Consider the following 16,022-nt stretch of genomic DNA (forward strand, 5'->3'; position numbering starts at 1 on the left):
GCTGACGTCAATCTTATGTGTATGGGGGGCCTTTAGTTCAGAAGGTGGGGAAGTTGTGGGGGGACGTCCTGCATTATTTTGATAGGTTTACATTTTGCAGACAGGACATATGGCAAAACACATCAATAATTCCGGCACGATTTTTGTGCGCAACATTTTCTTTCTTGGATTGACCTCCGGCTACTCAACTCATTGATTTCTTGCTTTATTTGCATTCAGGACGACTAGGTTTAGGCTTTGGTAATATAGGCGCAGGGTCTACGCGGCTGCTCCGGTCCCCCGGTTATTATTCACATTGTGTCTGATACTAATGTTCGAGTTGTTGATCGGAATCTATTGCTCTGATTTTTTTTTTTGCAATGTGCTAAGAATTTATAAAACTGCATGTTCTGCTTCCGTGGAGACTGAGACGCCGAGCGCTCGGGGCTGTACGCGGCTACAGCGCTGCTGCTGCTGCTGCTGCTGCTGTCGTTAATATCCATTTTTTTACTTTTGTGTACTCTATACAATGCCAAATCCAATCAGCTACAATGTACCCTTATAAGAGTGCTACAATATTATAACTATACAAAGAAAAGGGCAATAAGGGAGTAAATAAAATCCCAGAGAAAAGGGCTGTAAAATGATTATGTAATACCATACAGTGCCCAAATAAAAGGGCTACAAAAGGATAAAATACCATACAGTGCCCAAATAAAAGGGCTACAAAAGGATAAAATACCATACAGTGTCCAAATAAAAGGGCTACAAAAGGATAAAATACCATACAGTGCCCAAATAAAAGGGCTACAAAAGGATAAAATACCATACAGTGCCCAAATAAAAGGGCTACAAAAGGATAAAATACCATACAGTGCCCAAATAAAAGGGCTACAAAAGGATAAAATACCATACAGTGCCCAAATAAAAGGGCTACACAGGGATAAAATAATATCATACAGTGCCCAAATAAAAAGGTTATAAAAGGATAAAATACCATACAGTGCCCAAATAAAAAGGTTATAAAAGGATAAAATACCATACAGTGCCCAAATAAAAGGGCTACAAAGGTATAAAATAATATCATACAGTGCCTAAATAAAAGGGCTTTACCTGATTAAATAATACCATACAGTGTCCAAATAAAATGGATACAAAGGGATAAAATAATACCATACAGTACCCAAATAAAATGGATACAAAAGGATAAAATACCATATAGTGCCCAAATAAAAGGGCTACAAAAGGATAAAATACCATACAGTGCCCAAATAAAAGGGCTACAAAAGGATAAAATACCATACAGTGCCCAAATAAAAGGGCTACAAAAGGATAAAATACCATACAGTGCCCAAATAAAAGGGCTACAAAAGGATAAAATACCATACAGTGCCCAAATAAAAGGGCTACAAAAGGATAAAATACCATACAGTGCCCAAATAAAAGGGCTACAAAAGGATAAAATACCATACAGTGCCCAAATAAAAGGGCTACAAAAGGATAAAATACCATACAGTGCCCAAATAAAAGGGCTACAAAAGGATAAAATACCATACAGTGCCCAAATAAAAGGGCTACAAAAGGATAAAATATCATACAGTGACCAAATAAAAGGGCTACAAAAGGATAAAATACCATACAGTGCCCAAATAAAAGGGCTTAAAATGGATAAAATACCATACAGTGCCCAAATAAAAAGGGCTACAAAAGGATAAAATATCATACAGTGACCAAATAAAAGGGCTACAAAAGGATAAAATACCATACAATGCCCAAATAAAAGGGCTACACAGGGCTAAAATAATATTATACAGTGCCCAAATAAAAAGGTTATAAAAGGATAAAATACCATACAGTGCCGAAATAAAAGGGCTACACAGGGCTAAAATAATATTATACAGTGCCCAAATAAGAGGGCTATAAAGGGATAAAATAATATCATACAGTGACCAAATAAAAGGGCTACAAAAGGATAAAATAATACCATAGAGTGCCCAAATAAAAGGGCTACAAAAGGATAAAATATCATACAGTGCCAAAATAAAAGGGCTACACAGGGATAAAATAATATCATACAGTGCCCAAATAAAAAGGTTATAAAAGGATAAAATACCATACAGTGCCCAAATAAAAAGGTTATAAAAGGATAAAATACCATACAGTGCCCAAATAAAAGGGCTACAAAGGTATAAAATAATATCATACAGTGCCTAAATAAAAGGGCTTTACCTGATTAAATAATACCATACAGTGTCCAAATAAAATGGATACAAAGGGATAAAATAATACCATACAGTACCCAAATAAAATGGATACAAAAGGATAAAATACCATATAGTGCCCAAATAAAAGGGCTACAAAAGGATAAAATACCATACAGTGCCCAAATAAAAGGGCTACAAAAGGATAAAATACCATACAGTGCCCAAATAAAAGGGCTACAAAAGGATAAAATACCATACAGTGCCCAAATAAAAGGGCTACAAAAGGATAAAATACCATACAGTGCCCAAATAAAAGGGCTACAAAAGGATAAAATACCATACAGTGCCCAAATAAAAGGGCTACAAAAGGATAAAATACCATACAGTGCCCAAATAAAAGGGCTACAAAAGGATAAAATATCATACAGTGACCAAATAAAAGGGCTACAAAAGGATAAAATACCATACAGTGCCCAAATAAAAGGGCTTAAAATGGATAAAATACCATACAGTGCCCAAATAAAAAGGGCTACAAAAGGATAAAATATCATACAGTGACCAAATAAAAGGGCTACAAAAGGATAAAATACCATACAATGCCCAAATAAAAGGGCTACACAGGGCTAAAATAATATTATACAGTGCCCAAATAAAAAGGTTATAAAAGGATAAAATACCATACAGTGCCGAAATAAAAGGGCTACACAGGGCTAAAATAATATTATACAGTGCCCAAATAAGAGGGCTATAAAGGGATAAAATAATATCATACAGTGACCAAATAAAAGGGCTACAAAAGGATAAAATAATACCATAGAGTGACCAAATAAAAGGGCTACAAAAGGATAAAATATCATACAGTGCCAAAATAAAAGGGCTACACAGGGATAAAATAATATCATACAGTGCCCAAATAAAAAGGTTATAAAAGGATAAAATACCATACAGTGCCCAAATAAAAAGGTTATAAAAGGATAAAATACCATACAGTGCCCAAATAAAAGGGCTACAAAGGTATAAAATAATATCATACAGTGCCTAAATAAAAGGGCTTTACCTGATTAAATAATACCATACAGTGTCCAAATAAAATGGATACAAAAGGATAAAATACCATATAGTGCCCAAATAAAAGGGCTACAAAGGTATAAAATAATACCATACAGTGCCCAAATAAAAGGGATAATATTATACCATACGGTGCCCAAATAAAAGGGCTAGTAATTGATTAAATAATACCATACAGTGTCCAAAAAAAAGGGCTATAAAGTGTTTAAATAATATCCCTATACAGTGCCCAAATGAAGGGCCAATAAAGTGCTTATTATTATTATCCCCATACAATGCCCAAATAAAAGGGCTATAAAGTGATTACATACCGCCATAATCCTAAACATACACCGGCATCGTTTTAATGTATTTTTTTATGTAAATGTTGTTTCTTATTCAGTGTTATATATATTGGAATGATAAATAGTCACAAAAATCAATCTTCAATGCAAAATTGTCCCGTATCACTACATCTGCCTCTTCCAGAGCCGCACACGCTCATCCACAGGGGCCTTTAATGAGGCACTGAAGTTTCCCACAAAAGTCACATGATTCCTCTCAGCCAGTCAGTACCTTTGCAATGGATCATGTGACTTTGGCTCCATGGTGCATCACATGATCTTTTTCTGAGTTGCTGACTGGGTAAGAGAGATCAGGTGAGACATCATGTGACTCTTCAGAACCAGGAAGTGGTCACATGGTGTATCACATGATTTCTCCCAGCCAGTTAATTGCCCTAAGCAATACCACATCAGGCGTCAATGTCACATGATACTTTTCATAGCTGCTGATTGGCTGACGTTGTCATGTGACTCTACAAAACCAGGAAGTGCTTTCTTTTTGCCCCTATTTGGACAGTTTATGAGGGGATTGTTTAGAGGGTAAATTAGCACTGCTTTACAACCACCATAGAGACTTGTGTTGCTGGGTTTTTGGGGATTTTCTCATAACAAGAGTCATATGACACATTTCTAGTTAGTGGAAAAATTCTGAGCACCAGGCCAAAGAGAGGCGGGGTTTCTGAAAATGCAGGATGTTCCTCGGGGGTGGGGCTTAATCACCCATATGAATGGAATTTGTGTGTTCGCAAGGAATGCCCTATGTGAGCCATGGTTGGGTGAATGATTGGCATTGTATACTGTGTGTGACGACTCTGGTAATGACCTGTGTGTGTTCTGTGCCCCTGAACCAAGCCGTCCTCAGGGTTCCTCACCCCCGGCTCTCGGGCCTGGCTTTTCTCTTGCAGCCTCTCGACGTTTCTCCGATGTCCCCACCAACGTGGAGCCCCACGGCCACCTGAACACCATAGGTACTGCGCGTGTTGTCAATGTGCTTCTCCGTGTGCTCTGGTCAGTGTGACAATCTGCAGATGGGGAGGAGCGGACCCTTCACCCCACCGAGCCCCCCCGCCTGCCTCCTCTATTCACCATGTAATTGGTCTAATAATGAACAAAATAAGTTCTAAATATTGCCGTTTCCAAGGTTACCACCTTCTCCTTGTGCAGAATGAGACTAACATCTGCTCTCTGTATGTGGCGGGTACAATGTACCGCAGTGTGTGCACATATATACATACCGCTATATGTGCCGAGTCTGCTCCTGTGTCTGTGCGTGCTGTACTCGTCCAACAGGGTCATAGTGCCCAGAAATAGTATCTATGTAACTATCTATATATCCTTCTATCTATCTATCTATCTATCTATCTATCTATCTATCTATCTATCTATCTATCTATCTATCCCTCTATCTATCCCTCTATCTATCTATCTATCTATCTATCTATCTATCCCTCTATCTATCCCTCTATCTATCTATCCATCTATCTATCTATCCCTCTATCTATCTATCCCTCTATCTATCTATCTATCTATCTATCTATCTATCCATCTATCTATCCCTCTGTCTATCTATCTATCTATCTATCTATCTATCTATCCCTCTATCTATCCCTCTATCTATCTATCCATCTATCTATCTATCCCTCTATCTATCTATCCCTCTATCTATCTATCCCTCTATCTATCTATCTATCTATCTATCTATCCCTCTATCTATCTATCTATCCATCTATCTATCTATCTATCTATCTATCTATCCATCTATCTATCCCTCTGTCTATCTATCTATCTATCTATCTATCTATCCATCCATCTATCCCTCTATCTATCTATCTATCCATCTATCTATCTATCTATCTATCTATCTATCTATCTATCCCTCTATCTATCCCTCTATCTATCTATCCCTCTATCTATCTATCTATCTATCTATTTATCTATCTATCCCTCTATCTATCTATCTATCTATCTATCCCTCTATCTATCTATCTATATCTATACTGCACACATTACACTGGATTACCTGTTTCCATGACGATTTACATTTAGTGCTTTATTCACCTCAACCTGCAGATTACATGTGTGTATATGCACTGATAGCATTTATCTATCTATTATCTATCTCTTCCTTGTTCCCCTCCTTCTCCTCCGCTCGGTCTTCTCTCTTCTCTCTTCTTTCTATCCCTCTTTTCTCACTATCTATTCCTTGTTCCTCTCCTTCTTCTCCGCTCGGTCTGCACTCTTCTCTCTTCTCTCTTCTTTCTATCCCTCTTTTCTCACTATCTATTCCTTGTTCCTCTCCTTCTCCTCCGCTCGGTCTGCACTCTTCTCTCTTCTCTCTTCTTTCTATCCCTCTTTTCTCACTATCTATTCCTTGTTCCTCTCCTTCTTCTCCGCTCGGTCTGCACTTTTCTCTCTTCTCTCTTCTTTCTATCCCTCTTTTCTCACTTTCTATTCCTTGTTCCCCTCCTTCTCCTCCGCTCGGTCTGCACTCTTCTCTCTTCTCTCTTCTTTCTATCCCTCTTTTCTCACTATCTATTCCTTGTTCCTCTCCTTCTTCTCCGCTCGGTCTGCACTCTTCTCTCTTCTCTCTTCTTTCTATCCCTCTTTTCTCACTATCTATTCCTTGTTCCCCTCCTTCTCCTCCGCTCGGTCTGCACTCTTCTCTCTTCTCTCTTCTTTCTATCCCTCTTTTCTCACTATCTCTTCCTTGTTCCCCTCCTTCTCCTCCGCTCGGTCTGCACTCTTCTCTCTTCTCTCTTCTTTCTATCCCTCTTTTCTCACTTTCTATTCCTTGTTTCTCTCCTTCTCCTCCGCTCGGTCTGCACTCTTCTCTCTTCTCTCTTCTTTCTATCCCTCTTTTCTCACTTTCTATTCCTTGTTCCCCTCCTTCTTCTCCGCTCGGTCTGCACTCTTCTCTCTTCTCTCTTCTTTCTATCCCTCTTTTCTCACTATCTCTTCCTTGTTCCCCTCCTTCTCCTCCGCTCGGTCTGCACTCTTCTCTCTTCTCTCTTCTTTCTATCCCTCTTTTCTCACTCTCTATTCCTTGTTCCTCTCCTTCTTCTCCGCTCGGTCTGCACTCTTCTCTCTTCTCTCTTCTTTCTATCCCTCTTTTCTCACTTTCTATTCCTTGTTCCCCTCCTTCTTCTCCGCTCGGTCTGCACTCTTCTCTCTTCTCTCTTCTTTCTATCCCTCTTTTCTCACTCTCTATTCCTTGTTCCTCTCCTTCTCCTCCGCTCGGTCTGCACTCTTCTCTCTTCTCTCTTCTTTCTATCCCTCTTTTCTCACTCTCTATTCCTTGTTCCCCTCCTTCTCCTCCGCTCGGTCTGCACTCTTCTCTCTTCTCTCTTCTTTCTATCCCTCTTTTCTCACTCTCTATTCCTTGTTCCCCTCCTTCTCCTCCGCTCGGTCTGCACTCTTCTCTCTTCTCTCTTCTTTCTATCCCTCTTTTCTCACTCTCTATTCCTTGTTCCTCTCCTTCTCCTCCGCTCGGTATGCACTCTTCTCTCTTCTCTCTTCTTTCTATCCCTCTTTTCTCACTCTCTATTCCTTGTTCCTCTCCTTCTCCTCCGCTCGGTCTGCACTCTTCTCTCTTCTCTCTTCTTTCTATCCCTCTTTTCTCACTCTCTATTCCTTGTTCCCCTCCTTCTCCTCCGCTCGGTCTTCTCTCTTCTCTTTTCTTTCTATCCCTCTTTTCTCACTTTCTATTCCTTGTTACCCTCCTTCTCCTCTGCTCGGTCTGCACTCTTCTCTCTTCCCTCTTCTTTCTATCCCTCTTTTCTCACTATCTATTCCTTGTTCCCCTCCTTCTCCTCCGCTCGGTCTGCACTCTTCTCTTTTCTTTCTATCCCTCTTTTCTCACTATCTCTTCCTTGTTCCCCTCCTTCTCCTCCGCTCGGTCTTCTCTCTTCTCTCTTCTTTCTATCCCTCTTTTCTCACTATCTATTCCTTGTTCCCCTCCTTCTCCTCCGCTCGGTCTGCACTCTTCTCTCTTCTCTCTTCTTTCTATCCCTCTTTTCTCACTATCTATTCCTTGTTCCCCTCCTTCTTCTCCGCTCGGTCTGCACTCTTCTCTCTTCTTTCTATCCCTCTTTTCTCACTATCGATTCCTTGTTCCCCTCCTTCTCCTCCGCTCGGTCTTCTCTCTTCTCTCTTCTTTCTATCCTTCTTTTCTCACTTTCTATTCCTTGTTCCTCTCCTTCTTCTCCGCTCGGTCTGCACTCTTCTCTCTTCTTTCTATCCCTCTTTTCTCACTCTCTATTCCTTGTTCCTCTCCTTCTTCTCCGCTCGGTCTGCACTCTTCTCTCTTCTCTCTTCTTTCTATCCCTCTTTTCTCACTTTCTATTCCTTGTTCCCCTCCTTCTCCTCTGCTCGGTCTGCACTCTTCTCTCTTCTCTCTTCTTTCTATCCCTCTTTTCTCACTATCTATTCCTTGTTCCCCTCCTTCTTCTCTGCTCGGTCTGCACTCTTCTCTCTTCTCTCTTCTTTCTATCCCTCTTTTCTCACTATCTATTCCTTGTTCCCCTCCTTCTCCTCTGCTCGGTCTGCACTCTTCTCTCTTCTCTCTTCTTTCTATCCCTCTTTTCTCACTTTCTATTCCTTGTTCCCCTCCTTCTCCTCTGCTCGGTCTGCACTCTTCTCTCTTCTCTCTTCTTTCTATCCCTCTTTTCTCACTATCTATTCCTTGTTCCTCTCCTTCTTCTCCGCTCGGTCTGCACTCTTCTCTCTTCTTTCTATCCCTCTTTTCTCACTCTCTATTCCTTGTTCCTCTCCTTCTTCTCCGCTCGGTCTGCACTCTTCTCTCTTCTCTCTTTTTTCTATCCCTCTTTTCTCACTTTCTATTCCTTGTTCCCCTCCTTCTCCTCTGCTCGGTCTGCACTCTTCTCTCTTCTCTCTTCTTTCTATCCCTCTTTTCTCCCTGTCTATTCCTTGTTCCTCTCCTTCTTCTCCGCTCGGTCTGCACTCTTCTCTCTTCTCTCTTCTTTCTATCCCTCTTTTCTCACTTTCTATTCCTTGTTCCCCTCCTTCTTCTCCGCTCGGTCTGCACTCTTCTCTCTTCTCTCTTCTTTCTATCCCTCTTTTCTCACTTTCTATTCCTTGTTCCCCTCCTTCTCCTTTGCTCGGTCTGCACTCTTCTCTCTTCTCTCTTCTTTCTATCCCTCTTTTCTCACTATCTATTCCTTGTTCCCCTCCTTCTCCTCCGCTCGGTCTGCACTCTTCTCTCTTCTCTCTTCTTTCTATCACTCTTTTCTCACTTTCTATTCCTTGTTCCCCTCCTTCTCCTCCGCTCGGTCTGCACTCTTCTCTCTTCTCTCTTCTTTCTATCCCTCTTTTCTCACTTTCTATTCCTTGTTCCTCTTCTTCTTCTCTGCTCGGTCTGCACTCTTCTCTCTTCTCTCTTCTTTCTATCCCTCTTTTCTCACTCTCTATTCCTTGTTCCCCTCCTTCTCCTCTGCTCGGTCTGCACTCTTCTCTCTTCTCTCTTCTTTCTATCCCTCTTTTCTCACTCTCTATTCCTTGTTCCTCTCCTTCTTCTCCGCTCGGTCTTCTCTCTTCTCTCTTCTTTCTATCCCTCTTTTCTCACTATCTATTCCTTGTTCCTCTCCTTCTTCTCCGCTCGGTCTGCACTCTTCTCTCTTCTCTCTTCTTTCTATCCCTCTTTTCTCACTATCTATTCATTGTTCCCCTCCTTCTCCTCTGCTCAGTCTGCACTCTTCTCTCTTCTCTCTTCTTTCTATCCCTCTTTTCTCACTATCTATTCCTTGTTCCCCTCCTTCTCCTCCGCTCGGTCTGCACTCTTCTCTCTTCTCTATTCTTTCTATCCCTCTTTTCTCACTCGCTATTCCTTGTTCCCCTCCTTCTCCTCCGCTCGGTCTGCACTCTTCTCTCTTCTCTCTTCTTTCTATCCCTCTTTTCTCACTCTCTATTCCTTGTTCCTCTCCTTCTCCTCCGCTCGGTATGCACTCTTCTCTCTTCTCTCTTCTTTCTATCCCTCTTTTCTCACTCTCTATTCCTTGTTCCTCTCCTTCTCCTCCGCTCGGTCTGCACTCTTCTCTCTTCTCTCTTCTTTCTATCCCTCTTTTCTCACTCTCTATTCCTTGTTCCCCTCCTTCTCCTCCGCTCGGTCTTCTCTCTTCTCTTTTCTTTCTATCCCTCTTTTCTCACTTTCTATTCCTTGTTACCCTCCTTCTCCTCTGCTCGGTCTGCACTCTTCTCTCTTCCCTCTTCTTTCTATCCCTCTTTTCTCACTATCTATTCCTTGTTCCTCTCCTTCTCCTCCGCTCGGTCTGCACTCTTCTCTTTTCTTTCTATCCCTCTTTTCTCACTATCTCTTCCTTGTTCCCCTCCTTCTCCTCCGCTCGGTCTTCTCTCTTCTCTCTTCTTTCTATCCCTCTTTTCTCCCTATCTATTCCTTGTTCCCCTCCTTCTTCTCCGCTCGGTCTGCACTCTTCTCTCTTCTCTCTTCTTTCTATCCCTCTTTTCTCACTTTCTATTCCTTGTTCCTCTCCTTCTTCTCCGCTCGGTCTTCTCTCTTCTCTCTTCTTTCTATCCCTCTTTTCTCACTATCTATTCCTTGTTCCCCTCCTTCTCCTCCGCTCGGTCTGCACTCTTCTCTCTTCTCTCTTCTTTCTATCCCTCTTTTCTCACTATCTATTCCTTGTTCCCCTCCTTCTTCTCCGCTCGGTCTGCACTCTTCTCTCTTCTTTCTATCCCTCTTTTCTCACTATCGATTCCTTGTTCCCCTCCTTCTCCTCCGCTCGGTCTTCTCTCTTCTCTCTTCTTTCTATCCTTCTTTTCTCACTTTCTATTCCTTGTTCCTCTCCTTCTTCTCCGCTCGGTCTGCACTCTTCTCTCTTCTTTCTATCCCTCTTTTCTCACTCTCTATTCCTTGTTCCTCTCCTTCTTCTCCGCTCGGTCTGCACTCTTCTCTCTTCTCTCTTCTTTCTATCCCTCTTTTCTCACTATCTATTCCTTGTTCCCCTCCTTCTTCTCCGCTCGGTCTGCACTCTTCTCTCTTCTTTCTATCCCTCTTTTCTCACTATCGATTCCTTGTTCCCCTCCTTCTCCTCCGCTCGGTCTTCTCTCTTCTCTCTTCTTTCTATCCTTCTTTTCTCACTTTCTATTCCTTGTTCCTCTCCTTCTTCTCCGCTCGGTCTGCACTCTTCTCTCTTCTTTCTATCCCTCTTTTCTCACTCTCTATTCCTTGTTCCTCTCCTTCTTCTCCGCTCGGTCTGCACTCTTCTCTCTTCTCTCTTCTTTCTATCCCTCTTTTCTCACTATCTATTCCTTGTTCCTCTCCTTCTCCTCCGCTCGGTCTGCACTCTTCTCTCTTCTCTCTTCTTTCTATCCCTCTTTTCTCACTATCTATTCCTTGTTCCCCTCCTTCTTCTCTGCTCGGTCTGCACTCTTCTCTCTTCTCTCTTCTTTCTATCCCTCTTTTCTCACTATCTATTCCTTGTTCCCCTCCTTCTCCTCTGCTCGGTCTGCACTCTTCTCTCTTCTCTCTTCTTTCTATCCCTCTTTTCTCACTTTCTATTCCTTGTTCCCCTCCTTCTCCTCTGCTCGGTCTGCACTCTTCTCTCTTCTCTCTTCTTTCTATCCCTCTTTTCTCACTATCTATTCCTTGTTCCTCTCCTTCTTCTCCGCTCGGTCTGCACTCTTCTCTCTTCTCTCTTCTTTCTATCCCTCTTTTCTCACTTTCTATTCCTTGTTCCCCTCCTTCTCCTCTGCTCGGTCTGCACTCTTCTCTCTTCTCTCTTCTTTCTATCCCTCTTTTCTCACTATCTATTCCTTGTTCCCCTCCTTCTCCTCCGCTCGGTCTGCACTCTTCTCTCTTCTCTCTTCTTTCTATCCCTCTTTTCTCACTATCTCTTCCTTGTTCCCCTCCTTCTCCTCCGCTCGGTCTGCACTCTTCTCTCTTCTCTCTTCTTTCTATCCCTCTTTTCTCACTTTCTATTCCTTGTTTCTCTCCTTCTCCTCCGCTCGGTCTGCACTCTTCTCTCTTCTCTCTTCTTTCTATCCCTCTTTTCTCACTTTCTATTCCTTGTTTCTCTCCTTCTCCTCCGCTCGGTCTGCACTCTTCTCTCTTCTCTCTTCTTTCTATCCCTCTTTTCTCACTTTCTATTCCTTGTTCCCCTCCTTCTTCTCCGCTCGGTCTGCACTCTTCTCTCTTCTCTCTTCTTTCTATCCCTCTTTTCTCACTCTCTATTCCTTGTTCCTCTCCTTCTCCTCCGCTCGGTCTGCACTCTTCTCTCTTCTCTCTTCTTTCTATCCCTCTTTTCTCACTCTCTATTCCTTGTTCCCCTCCTTCTCCTCCGCTCGGTCTGCACTCTTCTCTCTTCTCTCTTCTTTCTATCCCTCTTTTCTCACTCTCTATTCCTTGTTCCCCTCCTTCTCCTCCGCTCGGTCTGCACTCTTCTCTCTTCTCTCTTCTTTCTATCCCTCTTTTCTCACTCTCTATTCCTTGTTCCTCTCCTTCTCCTCCGCTCGGTATGCACTCTTCTCTCTTCTCTCTTCTTTCTATCCCTCTTTTCTCACTCTCTATTCCTTGTTCCTCTCCTTCTCCTCCGCTCGGTCTGCACTCTTCTCTCTTCTCTCTTCTTTCTATCCCTCTTTTCTCACTCTCTATTCCTTGTTCCCCTCCTTCTCCTCCGCTCGGTCTTCTCTCTTCTCTTTTCTTTCTATCCCTCTTTTCTCACTTTCTATTCCTTGTTACCCTCCTTCTCCTCTGCTCGGTCTGCACTCTTCTCTCTTCCCTCTTCTTTCTATCCCTCTTTTCTCACTATCTATTCCTTGTTCCTCTCCTTCTCCTCCGCTCGGTCTGCACTCTTCTCTTTTCTTTCTATCCCTCTTTTCTCACTATCTCTTCCTTGTTCCCCTCCTTCTCCTCCGCTCGGTCTTCTCTCTTCTCTCTTCTTTCTATCCCTCTTTTCTCACTATCTATTCCTTGTTCCCCTCCTTCTCCTCCGCTCGGTCTTCTCTCTTCTCTCTTCTTTCTATCCTTCTTTTCTCACTTTCTATTCCTTGTTCCTCTCCTTCTTCTCCGCTCGGTCTGCACTCTTCTCTCTTCTTTCTATCCCTCTTTTCTCACTCTCTATTCCTTGTTCCTCTCCTTCTTCTCCGCTCGGTCTGCACTCTTCTCTCTTCTCTCTTCTTTCTATCCCTCTTTTCTCACTTTCTATTCCTTGTTCCCCTCCTTCTCCTCTGCTCGGTCTGCACTCTTCTCTCTTCTCTCTTCTTTCTATCCCTCTTTTCTCACTATCTATTCCTTGTTCCCCTCCTTCTTCTCTGCTCGGTCTGCACTCTTCTCTCTTCTCTCTTCTTTCTATCCCTCTTTTCTCACTATCTATTCCTTGTTCCCCTCCTTCTCCTCTGCTCGGTCTGCACTCTTCTCTCTTCTCTCTTCTTTCTATCCCTCTTTTCTCACTTTCTATTCCTTGTTCCCCTCCTTCTCCTCTGCTCGGTCTGCACTCTTCTCTCTTCTCTCTTCTTTCTATCCCTCTTTTCTCACTATCTATTCCTTGTTCCTCTCCTTCTTCTCCGCTCGGTCTGCACTCTTCTCTCTTCTTTCTATCCCTCTTTTCTCACTCTCTATTCCTTGTTCCTCTCCTTCTTCTCCGCTCGGTCTGCACTCTTCTCTCTTCTCTCTTTTTTCTATCCCTCTTTTCTCACTTTCTATTCCTTGTTCCCCTCCTTCTCCTCTGCTCGGTCTGCACTCTTCTCTCTTCTCTCTTCTTTCTATCCCTCTTTTCTCCCTGTCTATTCCTTGTTCCTCTCCTTCTTCTCCGCTCGGTCTGCACTCTTCTCTCTTCTCTCTTCTTTCTATCCCTCTTTTCTCACTTTCTATTCCTTGTTCCCCTCCTTCTTCTCCGCTCGGTCTGCACTCTTCTCTCTTCTCTCTTCTTTCTATCCCTCTTTTCTCACTTTCTATTCCTTGTTCCCCTCCTTCTCCTTTGCTCGGTCTGCACTCTTCTCTCTTCTCTCTTCTTTCTATCCCTCTTTTCTCACTATCTATTCCTTGTTCCCCTCCTTCTCCTCCGCTCGGTCTGCACTCTTCTCTCTTCTCTCTTCTTTCTATCACTCTTTTCTCACTTTCTATTCCTTGTTCCCCTCCTTCTCCTCCGCTCGGTCTGCACTCTTCTCTCTTCTCTCTTCTTTCTATCCCTCTTTTCTCACTTTCTATTCCTTGTTCCTCTTCTTCTTCTCTGCTCGGTCTGCACTCTTCTCTCTTCTCTCTTCTTTCTATCCCTCTTTTCTCACTCTCTATTCCTTGTTCCCCTCCTTCTCCTCTGCTCGGTCTGCACTCTTCTCTCTTCTCTCTTCTTTCTATCCCTCTTTTCTCACTCTCTATTCCTTGTTCCTCTCCTTCTTCTCCGCTCGGTCTTCTCTCTTCTCTCTTCTTTCTATCCCTCTTTTCTCACTATCTATTCCTTGTTCCTCTCCTTCTTCTCCGCTCGGTCTGCACTCTTCTCTCTTCTCTCTTCTTTCTATCCCTCTTTTCTCACTATCTATTCATTGTTCCCCTCCTTCTCCTCTGCTCAGTCTGCACTCTTCTCTCTTCTCTCTTCTTTCTATCCCTCTTTTCTCACTATCTATTCCTTGTTCCCCTCCTTCTCCTCCGCTCGGTCTGCACTCTTCTCTCTTCTCTATTCTTTCTATCCCTCTTTTCTCACTCGCTATTCCTTGTTCCCCTCCTTCTCCTCCGCTCGGTCTGCACTCTTCTCTCTTCTCTCTTCTTTCTATCCCTCTTTTCTCACTCTCTATTCCTTGTTCCTCTCCTTCTCCTCCGCTCGGTATGCACTCTTCTCTCTTCTCTCTTCTTTCTATCCCTCTTTTCTCACTCTCTATTCCTTGTTCCTCTCCTTCTCCTCCGCTCGGTCTGCACTCTTCTCTCTTCTCTCTTCTTTCTATCCCTCTTTTCTCACTCTCTATTCCTTGTTCCCCTCCTTCTCCTCCGCTCGGTCTTCTCTCTTCTCTTTTCTTTCTATCCCTCTTTTCTCACTTTCTATTCCTTGTTACCCTCCTTCTCCTCTGCTCGGTCTGCACTCTTCTCTCTTCCCTCTTCTTTCTATCCCTCTTTTCTCACTATCTATTCCTTGTTCCTCTCCTTCTCCTCCGCTCGGTCTGCACTCTTCTCTTTTCTTTCTATCCCTCTTTTCTCACTATCTCTTCCTTGTTCCCCTCCTTCTCCTCCGCTCGGTCTTCTCTCTTCTCTCTTCTTTCTATCCCTCTTTTCTCCCTATCTATTCCTTGTTCCCCTCCTTCTTCTCCGCTCGGTCTGCACTCTTCTCTCTTCTCTCTTCTTTCTATCCCTCTTTTCTCACTTTCTATTCCTTGTTCCTCTCCTTCTTCTCCGCTCGGTCTTCTCTCTTCTCTCTTCTTTCTATCCCTCTTTTCTCACTATCTATTCCTTGTTCCCCTCCTTCTCCTCCGCTCGGTCTGCACTCTTCTCTCTTCTCTCTTCTTTCTATCCCTCTTTTCTCACTATCTATTCCTTGTTCCCCTCCTTCTTCTCCGCTCGGTCTGCACTCTTCTCTCTTCTTTCTATCCCTCTTTTCTCACTATCGATTCCTTGTTCCCCTCCTTCTCCTCCGCTCGGTCTTCTCTCTTCTCTCTTCTTTCTATCCTTCTTTTCTCACTTTCTATTCCTTGTTCCTCTCCTTCTTCTCCGCTCGGTCTGCACTCTTCTCTCTTCTTTCTATCCCTCTTTTCTCACTCTCTATTCCTTGTTCCTCTCCTTCTTCTCCGCTCGGTCTGCACTCTTCTCTCTTCTCTCTTCTTTCTATCCCTCTTTTCTCACTATCTATTCCTTGTTCCCCTCCTTCTTCTCCGCTCGGTCTGCACTCTTCTCTCTTCTTTCTATCCCTCTTTTCTCACTATCGATTCCTTGTTCCCCTCCTTCTCCTCCGCTCGGTCTTCTCTCTTCTCTCTTCTTTCTATCCTTCTTTTCTCACTTTCTATTCCTTGTTCCTCTCCTTCTTCTCCGCTCGGTCTGCACTCTTCTCTCTTCTTTCTATCCCTCTTTTCTCACTCTCTATTCCTTGTTCCTCTCCTTCTTCTCCGCTCGGTCTGCACTCTTCTCTCTTCTCTCTTCTTTCTATCCCTCTTTTCTCACTATCTATTCCTTGTTCCTCTCCTTCTCCTCCGCTCGGTCTGCACTCTTCTCTCTTCTCTCTTCTTTCTATCCCTCTTTTCTCACTATCTATTCCTTGTTCCCCTCCTTCTTCTCTGCTCGGTCTGCACTCTTCTCTCTTCTCTCTTCTTTCTATCCCTCTTTTCTCACTATCTATTCCTTGTTCCCCTCCTTCTCCTCTGCTCGGTCTGCACTCTTCTCTCTTCTCTCTTCTTTCTATCCCTCTTTTCTCACTTTCTATTCCTTGTTCCCCTCCTTCTCCTCTGCTCGGTCTGCACTCTTCTCTCTTCTCTCTTCTTTCTATCCCTCTTTTCTCAC

The 16,022-nt window shown here is 43.2% G+C and overlaps 1 protein-coding gene across 8 annotated transcripts in view; it reads left to right on the plus strand.

Moving 5' to 3' along the window:
• Positions 1–16,022, plus strand: part of SHISA6 (shisa family member 6) — a 413,757-nt gene that overhangs the window by 134,913 nt on the left and 262,822 nt on the right. For 5 of the 8 annotated variants that reach the window (XM_075351450.1, XM_075351451.1, XM_075351457.1 and 2 more), the window contains exon 4: positions 4,480–4,542. The exons of the other annotated variants lie outside the window; for them this stretch is intronic. In XM_075351450.1, coding sequence (XP_075207565.1) covers positions 4,480–4,542 — 63 coding nt within the window. The remainder of the gene's footprint in view (positions 1–4,479; positions 4,543–16,022) is intronic. 8 annotated transcript variants of the gene reach the window in all.

This window comes from Anomaloglossus baeobatrachus, chromosome 5, assembly GCF_048569485.1.
Source record: "Anomaloglossus baeobatrachus isolate aAnoBae1 chromosome 5, aAnoBae1.hap1, whole genome shotgun sequence".
Classification (NCBI taxonomy): Eukaryota; Metazoa; Chordata; class Amphibia; order Anura; family Aromobatidae; genus Anomaloglossus; species Anomaloglossus baeobatrachus.